The sequence below is a fragment of the Solanum dulcamara genome, chromosome 10 (assembly GCF_947179165.1).
Source record: "Solanum dulcamara chromosome 10, daSolDulc1.2, whole genome shotgun sequence".
NCBI classification, from domain to species: Eukaryota; Viridiplantae; Streptophyta; class Magnoliopsida; order Solanales; family Solanaceae; genus Solanum; species Solanum dulcamara.
The window spans coordinates 63,010,758-63,028,735 of record NC_077246.1 but is presented as its reverse complement, the minus strand read 5'-3'; the positions used below and the strand labels follow the sequence as shown (position 1 = coordinate 63,028,735).

The 17,978-nt window shown below is 36.4% G+C and overlaps 1 protein-coding gene across 1 annotated transcript; it reads left to right on the top strand.

Annotated features, from left to right (window-relative positions):
* Window positions 1-689: 689 nt before the first annotated feature.
* Window positions 690-14,699, top strand: LOC129871749 (phosphoenolpyruvate carboxylase 4). The gene is made up of 20 exons (XM_055946731.1): window positions 690-1,032; window positions 1,488-1,651; window positions 1,858-1,972; window positions 2,066-2,143; window positions 2,246-2,314; window positions 2,399-2,477; window positions 2,559-2,635; window positions 2,716-2,811; window positions 3,180-3,321; window positions 4,125-4,256; window positions 5,087-5,160; window positions 5,299-5,547; window positions 7,190-7,315; window positions 7,453-7,554; window positions 7,623-7,769; window positions 11,449-11,547; window positions 11,690-11,778; window positions 12,596-12,722; window positions 12,798-13,004; window positions 13,629-14,699. The coding sequence occupies exons 1-20, from the start codon at window positions 877-879 to the stop codon at window positions 14,451-14,453; spliced, it is 3,153 nt and encodes a 1,050-aa protein (XP_055802706.1). The 5' UTR covers window positions 690-876; the 3' UTR covers window positions 14,454-14,699.
* Window positions 14,700-17,978: the final 3,279 nt, after the last annotated feature.

The following is a 17,978-nucleotide window of genomic DNA, read 5'->3' as shown; positions in this document are numbered from 1 at the left end:
AAAAAATTAATTCAAAATTCACAATTTCAGTATCAATTTCATTTCCGTTTTAGTTGCCCTTTTGAATTGATGGTTTGAAATTTGATACTTCCGACGAACTTGGAATGTTTTATTTTGTGATATGAGACAGTTATTTAAGGAATTTTAATAATTTATTGGGGATTAATTAATACGAAATTATGATTAACAAAAGAATTTTTGAATAAAAAGAAAGAAAAAATGGGTAAAATTAAAATCTGACATGACAATCAAAATTTCGACTTCTTCATATTTTCTTGCTGTTTTTGAAGAAGAAGAAGCAAAAACGGTATATTTGATTCAAAATTTCAATAGAAAAGTATTAAAAGTTGTTTGAGTAATTTTGCAAAATTGAAGTTAAAAAATAATGGCATAAATAAGCTTTTTCTCAAACGACAATGATATAAATAAACTAAACTTTTAACGCATAAATAAATTTTTTTTTCTCAAAATTCAATAACATATTTTAATCTTTTTCTTTTAATATAATATGAATACATGACAACCATTCAAACAAAGTGTAAATCAATGTAATACAATATTATACGACACAATAATCCGTCCAAACAAAATTAATTGTACAACATGTCAACATCCATGGACCATTATTAATGTAAGCAAGTATATACTTCTGTATAAAATAAAATGGAAAAAAGAATTGATAGAATATTCCTCTCTAAATGCCACTTGTCCCACATACTCTTTTCCGTTGTACAGAGGTTTCAGGCAGGGAGAAAATAAAACAACTTTTCTCTTCCTTCTCACACTCTCCACACACATTCTCTCTCCATTTTCCTCCCAATCTCCGCCATTGACGATCATACGAGACCTTGTTTTTTTGTCTTTTTATAAGTAAGAATGACGGACGTAACTGATGATATAGCAGAGGAAATCTCGTTTCAGGGATTTGATGATGATTGTAGGCTGCTTCAGAGCCTTCTTAATGATGTTCTTCATAGAGAAGTTGGTCCTCAATTCATGGAAAAAGTTGAACGAACTCGAGTCCTTGCTCAGGTTTGTTTTTGTTTTTACACTCTCCCGCTTTATACTCACATTTTTCGTTGCGAGAAGAGGAAAGATTTTGTTTATTTATATTAAAAGATCTGTTCTCTGCATGCTTTGATCATTAGGTTTAATGGATTCTTGTTCTCTCTGTTTTGCATTTTTCCCCTTGTAACATGCATGTGCTCAAAATCATGTCAATTTAGTGATTGATGTTCTTTGATGCGTCTGTTCTATGTGTACTTCTGAGTCAGATAGCTGATACTTGTTGAATGATTTTTTTTGTGTCGACTGATGAGCAAGTTTTAGTATCTATAATCGATCTGTTGAAATCCCTTTGTTAATACCCATATTAAAAAATTACATATAATGCAGAAGTTTGCTGAAATGCGGGTATATTTCCCTAACATCTATCTCTTATAGTATGTGGTTGTACTAATTGGAAGTCTTTTTCCCCCCATCTTTAGGGTGCCTGTAACATGAGAATGGCGGGAATTGAGGATACAGCAGAGCTTCTTGAGAAACAACTGGCATCAGAGTTGTCAAAAATGACGCTAGAGGAAGCTCTTGCTCTTGCCCGTACGTTTAGCCATTATCTTAATTTGATGGGAATTGCAGAAACACATCATAGGTGAGTAGCTATTATTTCCCTTTGCTCAGCTATTTCATCTCCCAGCAAGCGTTTTATGGGTTGCATATCGTATTTATAGTAGTTAGGGTAGTAATTCTGATTGTTGAATTTGCTCGGTAATAGATTTAACTACTTGACTTTTTGCCTTTCAATAGGAAGGTGTAACAACCACATAGATGTATTTGATAACTGCCTTATGTTTGTAGAGTACGCAAGGTGCGAGGAGTAGCACAATTGTCAAAATCTTGTGATGACATTTTCAATCGCCTCTTGCAGAGTGGTGTTCCCCCAGATCAGCTTTATGACACTGTTTGCAAGCAGGTCTGTTCTATTGATCCAATATGTCAGATTACTACATGTGGAAGTTTTTGATCAGGCATTTTTTTGATTAAGAAAACTTTATCCTCATTGCAGGCTGTTGAGATTGTTCTCACTGCACATCCCACACAGATAAACCGTCGGACCTTACAATACAAACACATCAGAATTGCTGTGCGTTTTCTTTCCCAGAATGATTTCCAGAGAAGAGTACAGTTGAATGATAGATCAAACCATCTTTGACCACTGTTGCTCTGTGATCTTTATTTTGTGCAGCACCTTTTGGAATATAATGACAGGCCTGATCTTGGGATTGAAGACAGAGAGATGCTAATTGAAGATCTGGTGGGTGCCATTAAGTGTTGTTGGATATTAAAGCCACATATTCAACATCTTCACTGATCCAAAAATCTTTGTGGTTTATTGTAGGTCAGAGAGATGACATCTATCTGGCAAACAGACGAGCTCAGGCGACACAAACCTACTCCAGTTGATGAAGCTAGGGCTGGTATTTTTTTTTTGAAATTTGTAAAACTTCCGATTTCAACACCTTTCCATTCTAGAGAGACAAGAAGTTAAAATCTTTCAGGTTTACATATTGTGGAACAGACGCTGTGGAAAGCTGTGCCCCATTATTTACGTCGAGTCAGCAGTGCTTTAAAAAAGGTTTTTTGTACTGTGATTTTTGACACAGTTGTAACGAAGGTATACAATATGTTATAATTGGTTGTGCCTCCTCCTTTTAGCATACTGGAAGGCCTCTACCATTGACTTGCACACCGATAAGATTTGGATCTTGGATGGGGGGCGATCGAGATGGAAATCCAAATGTCACAGCAAAGGTTACATTTAATATGCTTATCCATGTAAAAGACTTAGTGTTGTATTTCCAAACTCATGTATGGAGTTTGCATACATGTCTTTCTTTATTTCTTTTCTGTGTTCAAGATCCACTATAAATAGAATCTGTCACAGTAAAGTGTTGCTTCCACTTGGGTAATGTGTCTTTTCTCATAAACAGTGATGAAACTTCCTAGTATAAGTTCAGTAAACAATCATAAGAAACAACTTAAATTTTGCTCAATACATTCTTGACGAGAAGCAGAATTCTTTTATCCTGCATCCCATTGTTTGTGTAAGCAAAGTCATCACTTGTACTGATGCACTAATTTCTATCTATTAAATTAACATATATTTTTTGTTATTTTAGGTCACAAAAGATGTCTCTCTTCTGTCCAGGTGGATGGCTATTGATCTTTATGTACGAGAGGTAGATAGCCTCAGATTTGAACTTTCCATGAACCAATGCAGTGAAAGATTTGCAAGATTGGCACATGAAATCTTAGAAAAAGGTTTGTTATCTGAAAATTCTTTTGGAAATTTGCTCATTGGGTCATCCTCTTGCTAGGCCGATGGTAAGGCTTGGCTTTGTTTTTCAACTATATGTTTAGGTCAATGAGTGACAAATGATTCTGGTAATTTTAATCAATCAGTTATCCAAATATTATAAAATATGATTCAGATTATCAAGAAAGCTAAGGTACCTGATGGTACTCTCTTTTCTTCTTTCCTTTAAAAGTCTAAATAAAAATATCAAATGTTCCCTGTTGGTCGATCTCTTTTTCTTTTATCTTTTCTTCACCAAAAGTGTGCTATATAGCAGAAGCACTGTAATGAGAAAATCCACAGCAGTAGGTGACACTGTTTAATTTCTTTAGCATGGAAATTATTTTATTCCTATTCTTTTGATAACCAAGAAATCCCCAAGGGCCAGTGACACACAGTTTGAAACTCGGTAAATACTATGTTAATTCTATTGTTTAGAGGTCGGCTCTTATTTGCCAGTCATGTTTTTTATGATGCTAATCTTACTGTAGAACTTTTATGTTTCATTCAAATGTTCGATTATTTGGCATGGGTTGTCAATCAGAAAATTTTCCTTGGTAAGGGATGTGTTATGACTCTTAAACTTAACCCTATGCCAGATACAATATATTCTAGCTTATTATTTAGAGCAGATGGAGGCCTTTTCAGTTATCTATTCATCTTGTTTTTATGACATTCTCAAGCAGTTAGGCCATCTGGATTAAGACCTATTACTGAATTAGCATCCAGGTATCTATGTTTTCTGATGGTCTCTTGGAATACCGTCCAGGAAATATTTATGACGATCACCTTGATTCGTGGAATCATTCCTCAAATTGGAGTCAATCAAAACATCAAGGACAACATGCTCCTCCTTTCCCTACACAGCTTCCTACCAGAGCTGATCTACCCTCTTGCACAGGTAGTGCAGATTCATTTTCCATTTCATTTATACTGACAACTTCAACGTATATCATCTAGTACAATAATGCCTTCAAAATCCTAGAATTTCTTCATTCCAGCTCGGTTATTATTATCGAATTCTTAAGTTAATAGACCCTCCTTCCCATTTTATGTGATGTTGCTGGATTGTCCACGGAATTTAAGAAAGAAAGAACGACTTTTGAGACTTGTGGTTTAAAACAAGCCATATATATTTGTGTGGATATAAATAATGGAAGTTTAAAGCTAACTTGTTCTGAAACATCAAAAGTTATCATTCTTTTTGGACAAACAATAAGGGAAAGTGCATGACATATACTCCATGTTGCATAAATTTCCTCGTCTTCTCGTTATTTTTATTTCGCTGTACTAAATTGGAAACCTTTTTGTTGATTTCCTTGATTGTCAAATAGGGTTTGAGAAATCACAAACATATTCCTATCAGGTTAATTTGCTGCTGTGCCATCAAGATGCTTCAAGGTTTTTGCTTCAATGAACTGGAATTTTGGATATCCCTAATCTAGTAGGAGTAACATAGAAAAAGAAGTTCATATCTTCTTTTATTTCAAGTTACCAATTTCTTAGGTGTCATTGCAGTAAGATCCTTGAATTGTCCAATCGCTGTAAAAGCAGATACCATAATATGTTGTAACACATCATCGATGCTCAACTCTGTAGACATTAGTTGTTTATCGTAGTTTCTAAAGTTCAATTTGCTGCTTTTTCTGTATCTTTCTCTCCCAAGTTGTTTTTCAATATAAAATCAATGTTAACTAGTTACTGATAAACATAACACATGATCCTTCACAGAATGCAGTGATGTTGAGTCCCACTATCCTAGACTGGCTCTTCCCGGGACAGCTGTCATACCGCTCAAAAATCAGGTTAAGCTGGTTTTGTGATTTCATTACAGTTGTCATTCTTGTCTGTCTATGCCTCTCTGTCTTCAGAAATTAGTTTGTTCCTTATTGTTTCTTACTCCAGAAAATACTCTGTTTCTCATGCATTATAAATCTTAACAGGATGGTCAGACTACTTCAAAAGTGGGCCCCCCTGATGTTGATTCTAGTAAAAATACTGAAAAGGCATACGGAAATGGAAATATAACACCACGTTCTGCTTCGTTAAGCTCTAGTCAGCTTCTACAAAGGAAACTTGTTGCCGAGACCCAGGTCGGAAAGGCCAGCTTCCAAAAGCTAATGGAACCAAGCTCATCACAGAAACCTGGAATTGCGCCTTATAGAATTGTCCTTGGGGATGTAAAAGAAAAGGTATCCTCTTTGTTCCTAAAACACTAGTCAGATATGTTCTCTTGCCTCAGACAACAAAGCTTTTATTGGAATTTGATACATGGAAATTTAGGAATGATAGGTATGTTTTCGTTGACTACTTTTGTCCACAATATGGCAGATGATGGTTCTATTCTGATGGTATGGTACTGAAAAGAAGTTTCAAAGGACGTCAACTCTAACAAGTCTTTCTTCTTAGATACCCAAAATTTCTTTGTACAATACAATGTATTTCAACAACCAAAACTTTATTTTTAATTGCATGAAGAGAATATAATTACAAATGCTCATTATTGTTATTCCTCTTTTTTATGTTAATTTTTTTGATATTTTGATTAGAAATGGCTTTGATTTTGGTTTAGGTTTGTCTGGTTTGTCAACTGGAAAACAATTTGTGTGTTTCGATTCGGTTTTGTATGTGTTGGTTTTATTTGTTGGAAGAATTATTTTCTGAGTAGCAGGCCTTTGATTCCTTTTTTAATTTTTTAATTTTCTGTTTCTGAAAAAACAAAGTCAAAACTGCTATTCCTGCACACAAAAGATGTTGCTGTTTGCTTTTACTTGTTTGCATATATGTAAGTCTAAGAATGAAAATGTGGAAACTACAGTTAGGTTTCTTTAGAGTGGGAATTTCCACCTAGGATAGTCATTTTGATAATTTGGTTTACCCGATGGATCTTAGTCATTAATGTTAATGTATGGTCGATGAATGAACTTTTAGTAGTAACTAAGTTAGTGCTGGAGTACCACCACTTCCAACCAGTGGCAAGTTCTATTTTTTTTTTGGTTAAGCAAGAAATTGGTTTGGTAAATATGAGAATAATAAATCGAAATTGATTTGACACATTAGTAGGATTTTCTAATTCGTGGAGGTAGTTTTCTGAACCAAATAAGATGTGAATTCTTGTCATGATAAAGGACAAGCTTGTATCATCTAAATTCAGTCTACTTGTGTGTATTATGTGCAAATAGATGTTTATTCCATTGCATCTTTGTTTGGATTAACTCAACTTTCTGATATTTGAGGAGTTGAGGATAGGCTAATAGCCTATATCATAGCTACTGGCTAATGTGATGGTTTGACGATGTTTGACAAATTACAGAAAATAAAATGCTATTTTCAAAAAATAATTTTGTGCTATGTGGTAATAGTATATAACAGTCCTATTTCCAAATGCTTTTGTAAATTATTGTAGCGGAATTGTGTTGAAGTATGTATTAATACAGCTAATATGTCACTAAAATGTGGTACTTAGTTTGATCTCAGACTAGGATGATTATAGGCAGATTTCAGGATGTGTCTATAGTTGATGGAATATATCTCGTAAAATTATAAAAGGGAATACTGCTTATACATAAGAAGAATATTGTGGGGTTTGGCAGTTTTTTTTCTTTCTTGAAGTGTAGTAACTTCATTTACTGAATTATTGGTGGGATGAAAGTTGATTGATTTATTCACAATGAGGAATTAAATCAATGTTGCAATTTCTTTTTTCCATGTTCCATATGGAACAATGCAAAGTTTGGAAGTTCTTATAGGCCTTAAAATTGGATGTCCAACTAGTGTTTTTGGACTTGTGAATTATGCATAGTGTTTGATGATAGCAATCTATTCTAAATTCAGCTCCTCAAGTCACGGAAGCGGCTGGAGCTTCTTCTTGAAGATCTTCCGTGTGACCACGATCCTTGGGATTATTATGAAACATCAGATCAGCTTTTGGAACCACTGCTATTGTGCTATGACTCGCTGGTACTAGTCAATCCTCTTTTCTTTCATAATCTATTTATGCACCTTCTAATTATTATTTAAGATTCCTGAAGAAAAAATTATTGGTAATCATGGACAACTCCTAGTTCTCAAAAATGTAAATATTGGGTGCCTTGCAGCAATCATGTGGGTCTGGGGTTCTAGCTGATGGCCGGCTTGCTGACCTAATCAGGCGAGTTGCTACATTTGGAATGGTCTTAATGAAGCTTGACCTTCGTCAGGTATATGTTTTTTCATGTTATTGGTGAGTTTTAGTGAAACACATGCTTATATCAAGCCAATGAATCAGGAATCTGGTAGGCACTCTGAGGCACTTGATGCAATCACAAAATACTTGGACATGGGTACATATAGTGAGTGGGATGAAGAACAAAAGCTAGACTTTCTGATCAAAGAGCTAAAGGGGAAAAGGCCTTTTGTTCCTCCTACTATAGAGGTAAGATAATGTACTTGTATCTTATTTTAAGTGTATTGCTTAGTTATCTGTGTGTTTGTTTAATTGATCTAAACTTCTGTGCCTTCATGAGAGGAAAACAATGATTTAATAGAACTCATGTAATACTAGAGATAGCTTGCATGCCCAAAAATGTAAGCAAGAGAAGTACCTTTATGAGTGGTTAGTACTGGGAGTTGTAACTCTATCCTGTCATTTGCTCTAAGCTCTGCATCCTTCTATCTACAAATAATATAGGAACCTTTACGCTATAGCTAATAACAACCATAAAATGTGTATGTTCTTCAATATACATCATGAATTATTATTTTCTTTCTATAACCATAAAATGTGTATGTTCTTTGATATACATCATGAATTATTATTTTCTTTCAATTAAAATGTTGTAGGACCTTCATTGTGTTCCAAACTATTAATCCTATTTTCTTCTTTTTCTTTTTTGTTTTCCACTACATATATTGGTGTGTCATGAAATCCCTGAATTCTTATGCTTTGATGTTGACAAAATAGTTGTTAACTTTGAATGTCAATACCATTTAACATAATTAACTGATGTTGTTAGATAATTATATTTATTCTAAGTGTCCCACATTGGACAAGGGCGTATATTTATTCTAAGTGTCTCACATTGGACAAGGGCGTATATTTATTCTAAGTGTCTCACATTGGACAGGGGCTTATATACTCATTGTATTCCATGTATATAAATAGATAGAAGCATAGGGCATACTAACTACAAATTCCCATAAACATTTTTTCTTCCGTTTTATACTTCTCACATGGTATCACAACCTTGTGGGGAACTCTCTCTGTGAAGTAACCATCGACATCCGGGGCAGTCACCGTGCTTTCTTTCCCGCGGCTTTTTCAATATGATTGCGTTGTCTCATGAATATTGTGCGAAAACCAACACTACCACGAGTTTCAGAAAGCTCTATGATTGCTTTGTCTCGTGAGTATTGTGCGAAATCCAACACTACCACGAGTTTCAGAAAGCTCTGGCAATAGTAGTCTTCAGCTGCGTGTGACACGCCTGGTGATTCCGACCTAATCCCACCCATTTTCCAGCAGTTCCAATGACTGCATTTATAGATCTATTCATATTTTCATTATCCAACAACTTGTTCGCCCGTCTGAGGGCTCTTCTTAGTTTCTCGATTTACTGTGTGGGTGTCATGCTGAACAGTCTACAGCTTCAGTTTTTTTAAGTCACTTTTGTAGGGCATTAACAGTCCAAGCAACTCTCAGCCTAGGGGTGGATATTCAGTTCTTCAGTTCGGATTTTAAGAACTTCGGTCTGCTGTTTTTTGATTGTATATACCCAATACCATACTGAAGTTATTTCTGTTCGGTTCTTCTATATCTGATATGTTGAGCTATTTTCTGCTTAAAAATGATCTTCATGCTAATAAACTTTGTGCAGCTAATTAACATTGCTCAAGTCTTAAGGGATAAGAAGATGAATAAACACAAAAAATGTAGTTCATAAGTTCTACTTTTAGTGTTCATATTTAATTAGTACTCCTACTTTCTTGAATGTATCTTGATTTACATGTTAATTGGTGCTCAATTGTATGTTTTCCTATAAATTTGTACACGCATACCATAGAGGTGACAAAGACCCTGCTCTCTGGAATAGTGGAATTTAGTGCACATAGACCTCACACAAGATGAGAAGAACAATAAATATTAGATAAAAAGGAGGGTATCTATGTCTCTAACTCTCTATGACACTAAATATTTCTAAGGGGGAGAAAGTGGAAACCAAAGTATTAAAGTGCAACATAAGCCAAATAGAATGGAACAACACCACACCTATCATTTCCTTGAAACATTGCAAAGGGTGAGTATAATTGCGCAAGGGTAAAAGATTAGAAAGCTAAATATTTTAGTTTTTCAATAAACTGAAGAACCGAACTAATTCGGTTCGGTCTTTCGGATTTTATGCCCACCTCTACTCCAACCACTCTTCGATAGCCTTCCCAACTATGAAGGATTGTAGATCCATTTTATGCCCACCCCCACTCTTTCGGAAATGATGGATTGTAGACCCATTGACACTCCTATGATTCGAATTCTAAACTTCTGCGAGGACAGATGAAGCCTTTCAGTGATCCTGCAAGATATAACAATTGGTTGATAAGTTGAATTACCTCACAGTGAAAAAACATGACATTTCCTTTCCCGTGAGTGTGAGTGTTGTAAGTCAATTTATGGACTCTCCATGTGATAGTCATTGGGATGCAGTTGTATGCAGTCCTCGATACTTGAAATCCAGGCAACAGACTACTCTTCAAGGATAGAGGGAATGAGCGGATTGTTGGGCACACAAATTGGGCAAGATCATCCTCTGATAGGCGTTCTATGTCTGGATATTTTGTTTTGGTAGGAGGTAACCTGGCGTCCTGAAACTCAATGTGGTTGCTCAATCTAGTGTAGAATTGGAATATTGAGAAATGGTTGTAGAAACTTGTGAGCTAGTTTGGATCAAACAATTGCTAAGATAATTAAAGCTTGGAGAAATCAGTCAGATGGAACTGGAACTGATAATGAAGTTGCCTTTCATATTTCATCAAATTCGGTGTTCCATGAGAGGACTAAACACATTGAGATGGATTGTCATGTCATTACGGAAAAGATACTCCTAGGAGTTATTATTACAAAATGTCAAATAATGATCAGCTTGCAGATATATTAACCAAGTCCCCCACTAGTCCTCGTATTAGTTACATCTATAACAAAGATATTTTTACAATATGTCAAATGATCAACTTGCAGATATATTAACCAAGTCCCTCACTGGTCCTCGTATTAGTTACATCTATAGCAAGCTTGTTACATATGACTTATATACATTGGCTTGAGGGGGAGCGTTAGATAGTTAATGTTACATTTATACTTAGTGGCCACATTGGACAAGAGTTCATGTACTCATTATATTCTGTCTATATAAATAGATAGAAGTGTAGGGCATATCAACTATGAATCCCAGAAAAAAAAATTCTCCCATGATATACTTCTCACATAACAAAGCTCGAAAACAGTATCTACGTTATGCTATGAAACGGAGATAGTCACTTAATGTTCTCAGGAAAAGGCCAAAATCTCTTTTAAACGGAGCAGACTGGATGGAAGTCCTTTGGTCCCTAGAGCAAGTACCAGTTGCTGTCCACTGTAGCTGGGTGGTAGTACTGGTCTTCCCTTTTCTCTTACAAGTTATATCCTAAATTTTTTGTCTCTTTAGGAGAAAACTGAAAGTCACTCATATACTGGCCCAACTTTATTCTTCTTTCTTAATTTCTAAGGGAGGAAATTTCATAGCCTAGAGTTGAGTATTTGGTGGTATTTATGGCAGGTAGAAGAGGTAGATAGATAACTGATTCTTGGACGGGAAAGTGATATCGGGTAGTGAGTATCAAGACCATATCATTGTACTCTTATAGTATATTAAGTAATGAGGTAGATTGCTGATTCTTGGATTGGAAAATGATATTGGATAGGGAGTAAACTAACGAGTACCTAATTTTTACCACTTGAGTGAATTATATTCATGTTGCTATTAAATTAGCTTTCAAAGTCCATGGCCTGAGTTCCTTTATTAGATTGCTGGTTCCTATTCTTCGTCTTGGATCTGATGTTTTATTTAATCCTTCTTTTATAGGTTCCGTCTGATGTCAAAGAAGTCTTGGACACGTTCAAAGTAGCAGCTGAATTAGGAAGTGATTCACTTGGAGCTTATGTTATTTCCATGGCTTCAAATGTATGATCAATATCCACATGATGTACTCATAGACTACCTTTGGCAGCTAAATCTGCACAAGGGATACTTGATCTCAAGTTTTGAGCTACTTGTTTCCGTTTATCTATTAATACTAACATTTTGATGCATCTTCATTTGGCAGGCCAGTGATGTCCTAGCCGTAGAGCTTTTACAGAAGGATGCACGCCTTGCTGTTGCTGGGGAGCTAGGAAGGGCTTGTCCTGGTGGAACGTAAGACTGATCTCTCTTCGGTTGCAGATGCAATAACAGAACTTTCTTCATGAACTTACCCAAAAACTTATGTGCATTTTGATGTCTGGCTGTGCAATGAATTTTCAGAATTAATATGACCTATATTCATTCAGTAGGGTTAATGTTAAGCCAATGAATTGTCGTTTCAGTGATCATCTTTTTTGATACTTCCAGAATTTCCATCTTATGGAAAGTGGTAATATTTCCATTCTTATTCCTTAGCTGCATTTAAACAAGTACACATGCCTACAGGGCAATCTCTTTTCCCCTTTAGATGATTGGATATAATTTTTATGTCCTCCCATCTAATTCTTTCTTGCATTGTAAGCTTAATGTTTCACTGTAGCTGGTTTCAGGGGTTTTCCTGTTGTGGTTCATAGAAAATTGTTTGATCTGGTTCTAAGGGAATCAAATTTATTGTGGAGTGCTGAATCAACAGAATTATGTTCACATATATTCTTATGCACCTCATAGGTAAGGAATCATACCTAGGAAGGGCGAAAGAACCCAGTTTCCAGACAAATGCTGTTGTCATACTCGAAGTTTTACTTGTGCAGCCATGACTGTGGAGTACTATTTTTTTTGTTTTCATTTTCTGTTTTCATATAAGACATCTTTGCTAGATTAATATCTAAGTACCTAGTAACATATCTGCACTGAAACCAGTTGAGATGAGTTGTAAAATTAACCTTGTTGCTCACACAGCCAGACCATTTTAAGGGAATATACCAATTGAAAAGAGGTAACGCTTCTATGATTATGAAAATAATGCTAAATATTTCATATATTTCAACAGATTGCGGGTGGTTCCTCTGTTTGAGACTGTGAAAGACTTGAGAGAAGCTGGCTCAGTGATTAGAAGATTACTATCAATTGATTGGTATAGGGACCACACCATAAAGAACCACAATGGGCATCAGGAGGTATTTATGCCATGATGCATTACGCTATCTAAAAAAGTTTCACTTTTGGGCTAAGCGCATGGTTGGCGTGTACAGGTTATGGTTGGTTATTCTGATTCTGGCAAAGATGCTGGCCGTTTCACTGCAGCATGGGAGCTTTACAAAGCTCAAGAAGATGTTGTAGCTGCATGTAATGAATATGGAATAAAAATCACCCTGTTCCATGGCCGTGGTGGAAGCATTGGCCGTGGTGGTGGTCCTACATACCTTGCAATTCAATCCCAGCCACCTGGCTCTGTTATGGTTTGTTTTCAGTTAAACTGTCTTGAAGCTCCTAATGTGTTACTTGCATGTACATTCTATGTACCTGAAGATTTCTTTGAATTTTCATGGGTGCATTCAAATCAGGTTTGTCATACCTATATAGTTCCTGTCACCATGTGGCAGCAACTGGCTACTCCATCTTTAATGTCATAATAAGGAGAGTGTATTTGGATGGAAATCAGTTTTACTGAAGACATCTTATGTTTTCATAATGAACTGCGAAAGGACGTGTATGTGTTCATCACCCTATTACAGAATTCATCGAACTTCTCTGGACGAAACCTTCTAGTCTGAATCGCCACAAATTTCCTCCCTACCTGTCTTGCTTCCTCTTCGTCTAAGACTTCCTTTTAACCTCCAACTGACCACTCACAATCTGCTCTCTAACTTATCAAGCATAATAAAATTTGATTAGATTATCAAAAATATGGTCCCAAGTCCCAACCAATGGACATTAGTTTGCTGATTCTTAAACTAAGTTTTTGCTCTTTACATATTAGAACAGTTTGAGAATGATAAGTAATACTCTGCTTTGCTATCAGAAAAGCCTTAACCTCTGTCCACGCACTAAGAAGTTTTTTAATTTATTGTTGAAATTATCAGGGTTCTCTTAGATCTACGGAACAAGGAGAAATGGTGCAGGCAAAATTCGGATTACCCCAAATGGCTGTTCGGCAGCTAGAGATATACACTACAGCTGTTCTACTTGCTACTTTACATCCCCCACAGCCTCCAAGGGAACAAAAATGGCGTAATCTGATGGATGACATATCAAATTTGAGCTGCAGGAGTTATAGAAGCACAGTATATGAAAACCCTGAGTTCCTTGCTTACTTCCACGAAGCAACACCTCAGGCTGAGCTAGGATTTCTCAACATTGGTAGCCGTCCAACAAGGAGAAAGAGTTCAGGTGGAATCGGTCAACTCCGTGCAATTCCATGGATATTTGCATGGACCCAAACAAGATTTGTCCTCCCTGCATGGCTTGGAGTTGGAGCAGGCTTGAAAGGTGTTTGTGACAAGGGACATACGGAAGACTTACGAGCAATGTACAGAGAATGGCCCTTCTTCCAGTCCACTGTTGATCTTATAGAGATGGTTTTAGGGAAAGCCGATATTCCTATAGCCAAACATTATGATGATGTTCTAGTGTCTGAATCACGAAGAGGACTGGGTGCAGAAATGCGGAGGGAGCTCTTGACTACAGGAAACTATGTCCTACAAGTTACTGGTCATGAGAAGCTATCAGCAAACAACCGTAGCTTGCGGAGGTTAATCGAGAGCAGGCTTCCATATCTGAACCCAATGAATATACTGCAGGTGGAGATATTAAAGAGGTTGAGACGCGACGAAGACAACAATAAACTTAGAGATGCATTGCTCATTACCATAAATGGTATTGCTGCCGGGATGAGGAACACTGGCTAAAGGCCAAGAAGTTCAGCTTAAAGTATGACCATTAAGTGATTGATACAAAACTTCTATAAAATGTAGATAAAATCAGTGCTTATATATCCTTCTATAACCTATCAGTAGTTTTGATTTTCTTGACGTACTTCCTCTATGGTGTGTTTTGTGATTAAGCATTTGACCGATCAAACAGCGATGGACGCATTTCTTTTTCTTCCATCTTTTTATTTATTACTTACGATTTACGTATGGAGATTAAACTGAGTGCTTGGTGTGTATCTACTTGTTTTACATGTCCCATAACTCATACCTATCATACAATTAACTTTTGTAACAAACATAGATTGATAATATGCAAAACATATTGTAACTAAGATTGGGCAAGTGATTTTAACTTATGATCAACTATTTGATGTTCCTATGTGTGCCACTTCTTGGAAACGATCAAACGAAGATTATGAATTAATCAAGTTTGGGTACGTTTGGAGTCTTCTCACCTCATTCGGTCTTGATGGCAGATAGTTCAATGTACGCTCGATTGTTAGTAGTTTGAGGGAGAGTTTGAAAGCTTTGCTTTGATTCAATAGACTTTATGTAATGACTCTGAAGGTCATTTTTGGAAATTTTTGTAAAAAGACTATTTTACCCCTTTCGGTAGTTTTTTCGAGTCATATTTGATTGATATCTGATGTTGGTTTCGTGGTTTTTTTGAAAAGTTGAAATTTTTGATAAACTTTGAGATTGAGAGGTTTAGAATGACTCAAAAGTGGTATTTGAGGTCATTCGTAATTTTGAGTCTCGGAACGGAATTTCGTTAATTTCTTCAGTTTTGAAACATTGAAATTGGTCTAGAAAAGTTGACGGAATCATATTTGGGATTATATCGTGGATTTGAGGGGTTGAGTTGGAAATAATTGAGTTTTTGGCCATAGGTTTGACTTTGGTCAACATTTGAGGACCGAATGTTCGAAATTGAATTCTGATGACTTTGTTGGATTCGAAGGGTGATTTTAGGCCTAGGGAGAGTTCCTGTATATTTTTCGGAAGCTCCGAGGGCATTTTGGTTTTTTGAGGCATAAAGTGGATTTAGTTGCGACTTTCTAGTTTTCGTATCAAGGAGGCCTCGAAATCGAATTTCAATGATTCCGTGGAGTTCGGAACATCGAGTTTAGTAGGGGTTGCATATTTGGTTTGTCCATACGGGATTCCGAACGAATCCCGAAAATTTTGAAGACTTGAAAAGTGTTGTCAACTGGTGCCAGGACGCGGAAGGCAGTGAGCTTAGCCTTCGCATTCGCGGAAGCTCCTCCGCGTTCGCGATGGCCACCAAACTTGACCTCCGCGTTCGCGGAGTTAGTGGTCCTCGATCGCCAAGAAGGAATTCGACCTGAACAGTGAAGTCTTCTAAAAGTCGAGGTTTAGCCCATTTTCACCATTTTTGATGATTTTGGAGCTTTGGGGTAAGTGATTCTAACATCAGATCTTGATTACCCATTGATTATTTAAGAGTCTTAGTTTGAAATTGAGGTTTTTGAATTGAACAATTTGGGGTTTTCAAGAACTTGAATTAGATTCAATGTTTTGATGATTGTGAGCTCGTTTTAAGTCCAAAACTACTTCCGTTTTCACTAGTAGATCCTAAATACCTTGAGGATGTTGTTTATGTAAAAATTTCTGAAATTTTCTGCTCTTTTCGGAAACAGATTTTTTAGATATTTCGGGTCAATTTTGGCTCAATTTCCAAAAATATGATATGGATATCGTTGGTTTCGTATGTTTGATTGAGAACTTGAATTTGTATAGATTGTGGTGAATTGGAGTGAATTCGGAAGGGAAAAGCTCACGCGGAGTGACCGATCGCATATTGGCTACGACAAGTGGACTCTTAAAACTCCGTGAATCTCTTAGAATTTCGAATATTCCATTATATATGTGTTGGGCGTAATGGGAATGAGGTTACAGATTTAATTGTGATATGAACTAATCTAAAATGAAACGATAGGGTTAATAAAAGACTATGTGTGACATTGTTGGGTATTGAAACTTGCATGCCGTAATCTAGCTACCTATGTGTATTTGATGAAATACTTAATAGTCTAATTGTGATTGCGGTTTGTTTGAATTGATTATGCCTCATTACTTGTGTGAGCATGCTGTTGCATTGGTTCTGTAACACTGTGATGAGAGGTATATGATTGATAGGCCGAGGTTATTTTCGGTGAGATTATATGGACGAAGTCATTTTAGGCGAGAGATTGATAGGCCGAGGTCATTTTCGGTAAGATTATATGGACGAGGTCATTTCCAGTGAGAGATTGATAAGCCGAAGTCATTTCCAGCGAGATTATATTGCCGAGATCATTTTTCGGTGAGAGATTGATAGGCCAAGGTCATTTTCGGCGAGATTATATTGTCGAGGTCATTTCCGGCGAAATTATATTGCCAAGGTCATTTTCGACGGGATTACATTGCCGAGTTCATTTCCGGCGAGAGCATATGGCCGAGGTCATTTCAGGTGAGGTTGTGGGACCGAGGTCATTTTCGATCAAATATTATGAGACCGAGTTCATTTTCGGTCAGAGTTTATCATGTCGAGGTCTTTGCCGGCAATTGCATACATGCATGATCATTGAGTGTGCATATACATATTCTGCATATCTGTGTTGACAGTTTGATGCTTGATTGTGACTTGTGAGCACTTGTATGATACATCTTGTGATATTGAGCTGTGATTTGTATCTTATTGAGCTGTATAGTATGAACTGTTAGGTTGGACTGATTTCTGTGCAGATTGTAGTCTGGAGATTCGGTTGGGTTGAAAATGGAGTTTGTGTATTCTTTTAGATTTACTTAGTTTTTTGAGTTAGCTTGTTGGGTACCGCGTTGTTTGGTACTCACCCTACCTTCTACACTCATGTAGGTTCCGAGCCTGGACTTTGATCACCGTCTCTTTTCTTGATCATTCAAGGCTTATGGGAGTTAAGAGAGGTAGCCATTGATATCCAGCGAACTCTTGTACTTCCTGTATTTTTATGCTTTACTCTGTGTGAGAGTTGAAGACATATTGAGACTTGTACTTTCATTTCATTTTCGTTATTTTAGCGGCTTGTACGTGTGACAACCAATCTTTGGGGGTATTTAAGTTGAAAGAGTTCCGCTTTTGATTATTATTTACTTATTTAAATTGTTTCCGCTTTATTTTATCAAGATGTTGGGTTTTAGGCTGACTTGTTCGATGGAAAAGAACAGGTGTCATCACATTCGAATTCGGATCGTGACACTTTATGATCATGCGTTACTCATTGAATTTACCACTCATATCATGAAATCTAAGAGTAGAGATTGGAGAATCTGACCTAGGTTTAAGAGAGTAAAATTTATTGCTTTGAATGTCGAATTGAATTTGAAATTGAAATTTAATGATAAATTTGGATTCGTAAAGTTATGGGTAACCCAAAAATGTAATTTATTTTAGGGTTTGATCATAGAGCTCGAGTTTGACTTTGACTCCGACCTAGTATGTGTTAGAAGAATCCATTGATA

Bases quoted from the DNA above. Each gene is read 5' to 3' on its own strand.
- LOC129871749 (XM_055946731.1), top strand. From the start codon at position 877: ATGACGGACGTAACTGATGATATAGCAGAGGAAATCTCGTTTCAGGGA. The intron at 1,973-2,065 runs GTCTGTTCTATT...TCCTCATTGCAG, and splicing joins ATGACACTGTTTGCAAGCAG to GCTGTTGAGATTGTTCTCAC. The intron at 7,770-11,448 runs GTAAGATAATGT...CTTCTTTTATAG, and splicing joins TTGTTCCTCCTACTATAGAG to GTTCCGTCTGATGTCAAAGA.